The 6000-nt window shown below is 31.1% G+C and overlaps 1 protein-coding gene across 6 annotated transcripts in view; it reads left to right on the forward strand.

Annotated features, from left to right (window-relative positions):
- Positions 1-3356, forward strand: part of LOC143235003 (CD151 antigen-like) — an 86148-nt gene extending 82792 nt beyond the window's left edge. For 5 of the 6 annotated variants that reach the window (XM_076472708.1, XM_076472709.1, XM_076472705.1 and 2 more), the window contains one exon: positions 1195-3356. In XM_076472708.1, coding sequence (XP_076328823.1) covers positions 1195-1239 — 45 coding nt within the window. In that variant the 3' untranslated portion in view covers positions 1240-3356. The remainder of the gene's footprint in view (positions 1-1194) is intronic. The other variant, XR_013018886.1, reaches the window with a different exon arrangement.
- Positions 3357-6000: the final 2644 nt, after the last annotated feature.

Here is a 6000-nt window from a genome sequence, read left to right on the forward strand (position 1 = left end):
TCTACTAGTTGTTTTATAAAGCGTATATTGTTTCTTGATTTAACATAAGTTTTTAAACTGAAGTTTTTATCTTAAAATGTCACTAATTTTTTTTATTTTCTTTTAAAGATCTAATATCTGGTTGTTTTATTGTTTATTTATTTAAGACACTTAATGAAGGAATTTTTCTTCACTTGTATTGTTTTAAAATATTTGTTTTACTGAAATGTCTATTAACACCAAAATATTTTATCAGTTTCCACTCTTCATACTTTAAAATAAATATTACATGAGACATTTGTAAGTTTTGCAAAATGGAACCTAATAGAATTTTTTCATGGTTTGAAATATAGGAATTAAAAGATTCAATTATTAGAGTATAAGCATATTTGTCAAAAGAATGAACAAAAGAGTAAAATGCAGAAATGTCTCAAACTTCAATGGTCTGTTTCACGTGCGGACCAAGTGTCCTATACATTTTATCAGTTCCTTAGTATGATAAAAGACACTTTCATATGTCTGTATTAAGACCGTCTGGAATTTGAGAACCATGGTATATATATATATATAAATATGATTTATAGTTAAATTTATATACATGTTTTTCATAAAGTTATTTAAAACATTTTGCCGTAGAGAACCAAAGATTTTTCTCTATAAATGTCTCTGAAGCGAATTATATTGTGATTGCCTTTGGAAATGACGTCAAATAGGATGTGATACACGAGTTATTGTTTATCAGGTAGATACATTACTTTACTACCAAATTATCGGCCATTCCAGTTTCTATACATTGTACAACACAACATTTGCAAAGCATGAAAATGCTTCTTCAACTATGTCCAGAAGCAGTTTTTCAATAACGCGATAATTATCATACAAATTACTAACCAATGATGACCAGTTTACAAACATTTCTCATTCAGTTGTAGGTGGCATTCTGAAAAACAATCGTCCCATGAATGAGGGTATAAATTTATCCAGAACTGAATTAATATTTCTATTTTCAATATTATTTTTAAAAAATAGAAATAACGTAGAGTATAGGGTTTTATCCTGACTAGATAAAAACTAATGTGAAAGTTATTAGTGTTAATAATTATTACTTAATATTATTAAAATACTGATTTAAATTACTATTTTCTTAAAATGTCTTATTACTTTATTTCCAAATACTAAAAAAAAACTTGCATGTGTTTTTTTTCTACTTCCTAGGTGTTTGGAATGATTTTCGCCATTTGCTTGTGCCGAGAAATCTGAAAAATGCCATCCATCACAAGTGCGTACTTTTATAAATTGTATGCAAAAGAACAGTCAAATGAGTTCGAATTGAAAACCTTTATAGTCATTATTAAACAAACTATGATAAAACTAACGAGACCAAACAGCTATGGTCCTCATCGTGGCTTCCTGCTGACTCATATTATTTCTTTAGATAAAAAAAAATGTGAGAAATAACAAAGAATTTTACATGGTTATGATAAGCAACGGACACCATTGTGAATTACTGATGTCTGAATCTACATCTGACACCATTTGTCCGTGAAGCTATACGTACTTTACGCAGTTAATGTAAACGGAAAGATTTTGCAAGTTACTGATGCGTACTTTAAAAGAAACATGGGTGCAGTGATTCGTGCTATAATTATCACGGGTATAGTATCATATACAGAATGCAGAGACGACGTCAACCGAACGTCTGGCAGTTTTGGATAAACCTTTAAAACTTAATTGTTTTTCATTATGTTCTATCGACATATAGAATCGTAAGTGTTGTTTTGTATAGTTATTTTAGGTTTAAATAGTAACTGTGTGAAAACTAAAAAAGGAAAAATGTCAGTACAAAGCATATGACCTTTTGTCTGAGACAAAGTGAAATAGGTGTAATTAAGGATTTGCTCTAAAAATCATCTTTTGAAATGATTTACGGGAAAGTCGCTTTATCAAACATTAAACTTCAACCAAAATAAGTAAGCATTAGAATATTCGCAAAACTCTTAATAGATCCAATGAAAACTTTGAATTGTTTTAGCTCTTCAAACTTAACTTAGTTTTCGATATCAACTTAGAGAATAGTCGTTTTATTAACTTGGAAGATGATACACAAAAAAGAAGACTAAACATGAAAAATACAAACAATGTAATTAACCAAGCAATTTATAGACACAAAATGTAGTTTTGGTTTTTTTTTCTGTTAGTTATAGTATCTCATATGTATGTAAAAGTGATTTCATAAACCCTGCCGCATTCTATCACAACATGTTTTCATAATTACATGCCTCGTACTTATTTTTTCTATATGTCACGTCAGAAGTTCGGATAAAGTATCTGAAGAAAACTACTAAATGTATATATTACCCTTAAAGTTTCTGCGAAGAACATTACCATAAAAATATAGACACAAAGTAGCTAACAGAATGTATACGTCATAATTTCTTTCCTTCAGATATAAGTACTCGAATTCTTCGTCTAACTGTCATCGTTCAGTTAAGATTCAAGAACACGTTTGTCACTAAAGATTAACGTATGTTGAAAAAACAAATTATGATATAACTTTGCATCTCGTTAATTATTTATTGTTCAGAACAAGCTTTCTATTGGATACTCCAACTCTTTTCAGACTGACGCAATAAAGTCGGTTCAATAAAAACGTTGAAATGTTAATATTAGATAACCATTGGTTGTTTATTTTTCTGTGTGGTTGAGCTAATCCTTCCCTTAAATATTTTGTGTAACAGTTATATTTTCTTATTATCAGCCTTTTAATATGTTTATTAAATACCTTTTATATAGTATAACCAGAGGTGTAGTTCTGCAGGATCACGAGGAATCACCGACCCGTCACTTCTCCCATCTTCAAATACCGATTACTTCTGGTGTTGTTTTTTAGATAATAAACCCAAGCAATAATTTTTGAACTTTTAATTAATCAATAAGCACGGTAGCTATATTAAATAAACAGTTTGAAAATTAGTTGTTTTTTTCGGAGGGGAAGGAGATGTAAGGAAGATCGTGGCAACCTCGTCAAATTCTAATCTAGCACTAAATCACTGAGAATAACTATCGTGCGGAGCCATCCATCGTTTATAAAACTGTTGGAATTGTTCGTTTCAGTCCTCTAGTTTTATGTGTCTACCTGTGATTTCGTCATATCGAATCACTTATGATATATTTGTATAAATGGGTTTTCTTGAAACTTCTTGTTAGTTTCATCTGCGTTTTAAAAGATGATAAGTCTAGGTACAGCTATTGATAGCAGTTTTGTATTACTTTAAACTTTGTCAGCTGTTGCAATTGAAAATCTACTTTGATAGATCTTTTTTTCAGGACAATTTGTAGAAGTTTGCTATGAGTAAAGTAAACATATATTTATTATATTGTAAAATTTTCTTCACTACTACAATGTTTCAATCTGTTTTTATCTAATGTATTTCTAACTTGTTCGTGGAACACATTATGAGCATAACAAAGTAACTAAGTTTAATATTCATACAAGCACTGTGAGCGTCGTACCACTCAAAAGTGCAAAAAGCATTTCATTTTGAGATTTGATAAGTTAAGCTGTAATATAAATGCACTTTTAGTAGAAACTATGACAGTAACTACAACTTCAAATTTTTGCCCAGCTCAATCTCAAGCTGAGATGTCATACACTATCACTGAGATTTCTGTTTGAAACAGACTGTTACTTTAGCTCAGTGTTTAGTTGTTTACAATTTCCTATTTCGATCCAAAGTTGATATTAATTTACCTTTTATAAGTTGTAAAAGAAGACTAAGTATCTATGTATAAAATATATCTATTTTAAAATTAATAATTTTTCTTAGTGTTAGAAAACAACATTTTTATCAGAATGTCCTTAATTAATTTAAATATTAATATAATTTTATAACCTTATTTTACGTGAATTCTGACAATACACACAGCAGTTTTGGCAAATGATCCATGAACTACTGTTACATTAATTCTTGATGTAGATGAAGTTTCGTCCTTCATGCTGGAAATTGTTTAGTCCGAAACGTCGTACACGTCGAGATCTAGGAAAAGAGCAGTCATAGTTTCATGATGACGAGAAACCCACTTGAAGTAAAAATGTATTCTCAAGACGGCTGGTATAAATATTAACACTTTAATCAAATATATATTTAAAAACAGCTGGTTTGGGTTGAAAAAATTTTATGTAGAGGAGCGAACAACGTTTCTAACTTCTTCGGTCATCATAAGATTCACAAAGAAAGAAAGAGGTAACTGACCGATAGCTGACCACATGTTTGAAGGGGGTTGTGTAACTGAGTGTAGGAATGTAGAGGGCGTGCTTAAATGTTGATTATATTTATTAATATAGGTATAAAAGTGTTCCTTTGTATTGGTTTATTTTGGACTTGAGTTGTTGTTTAAGTAACGTTTCTTTAATTTTGCGTTTTTTTATGTTTCTTTCTTTATTTAGTATTTGGGTGTATTCTATGGTTATGTGTGTTTATCTGATTTGCAGTGTTCGAAAACGTGACTTTTTGTGTTCTTTGAATCTGGTTACCATTTTTCTACTCGTTTCTCTAATATAGAAGTCGTGGCAGTTATCACATTGTATCTTAGAAATAATATTGGTGTGATGTTTGTCAGTATAGTTTTACATAGTATAGAACTCAGTTTTGTGCCTGGTGTTTGAATAAACTTGGTATTAACTGGAATGTCATATTTTGTTGCTAGTTTTTGCCAAATGTTGGTTATTATTCCGCTGATTTCGAGAATATGTGATATGCAGCAGTATATATTTTCGTGATTTTTTAATTTGTGGGATATATTTACTTTTGTTAGTTGATTTATCTTTTTGTCTAAGTGTGTGCGTATAATGTTTTCTACGGTTTGTGGAGGAAACTTATTGATGTTGATGAAGTATTGTTTTATTTTGTCTAATTCATCGTTAATTTTATCTGGTGAGCATAGTTTTATGGCTGTGTTTATTTGGTTTCTTAGTATGTTGACTTTTTGTTTTGTTTCATGTGCTGAGTCCCAAAGAATGTATAGTCCAGTATAGGTGATTTTTCGGTGGATTTCTGTTTTAAATTGTGTTTCGGTTCTTGTAATTTTGAGGTTAAGAAATGATATTTGATCGCTTCCTTCTTGTTCACATGTGAAGTTGATGTTGGGATGTATAGCGTTAATGTGATTGAAAAAATTAAGTGTTTGTTCTGTAGACATGAATCCCGCAATTGTGTCGTCTACATATCTGTATAGTGGTAGATGTAATGCTGTGTTAATTGCTTGTGTTTCAACTTGTGTCATAAAAATATTGGCTGGAACTGGTGATACTGGGTTGCCCATGCTTAGGCCATTTGTTTGTATATAGTTGTGGTTGTTAAATATGAAGTTTGTCTTCATCGTGGTGAATTCTATGAGGGTTGCTAATTGGTTGCTGGGAATGTCTATTGATGGGTTATGGTCTTGGATATAGAGTCCTAAGGCTATCTTGCAGGCTTCAGCGGTTGGGACTACTGTAAAGAGGGATATAACATCGAAACTGGCCATTAAGGCTTTATGATTAAATCCATATTCCTACACTCAGTTACACAACCCCCTTCAAACATGTGGTCAGCTATCGGTCAGTTACTTCTTTCTTTCTTTGTGAACCTAACGATGACTGAAGAAGGTCGAAACGTTGTTCGCTCCTCTACATAAAAATTTTCTCAACCCAAACCAGCCGTTTTTACATATATCTTTTTCTCTACAAGTGGGTTTTCTCGTCATCACTGACTTTAAGCAAAATAAAGTAGAGAACAGCGTTTCGACCTTCTTAGGCCATCTTCAGGTTGATCTGCTTTGTCAACCTGAAGATGACCTAAGAAGGTCGAAACGTTGTTCTCTACTTTGTTTTAATTAAAGTACTGATACCCATACCAGCCGTCTTGAGAATACAGTCATACTTTCAACTCTACGTTTTTATAACCTATATATTATACCATGAAACTTGACTTTTAAGGAGTTTAAGTTGTATGATTTTGTAGCAAGTCAATAATGTGATTT

Source organism: Tachypleus tridentatus, chromosome 12, assembly GCF_004210375.1.
Source record: "Tachypleus tridentatus isolate NWPU-2018 chromosome 12, ASM421037v1, whole genome shotgun sequence".
Taxonomy (NCBI): Eukaryota; Metazoa; Arthropoda; class Merostomata; order Xiphosura; family Limulidae; genus Tachypleus; species Tachypleus tridentatus.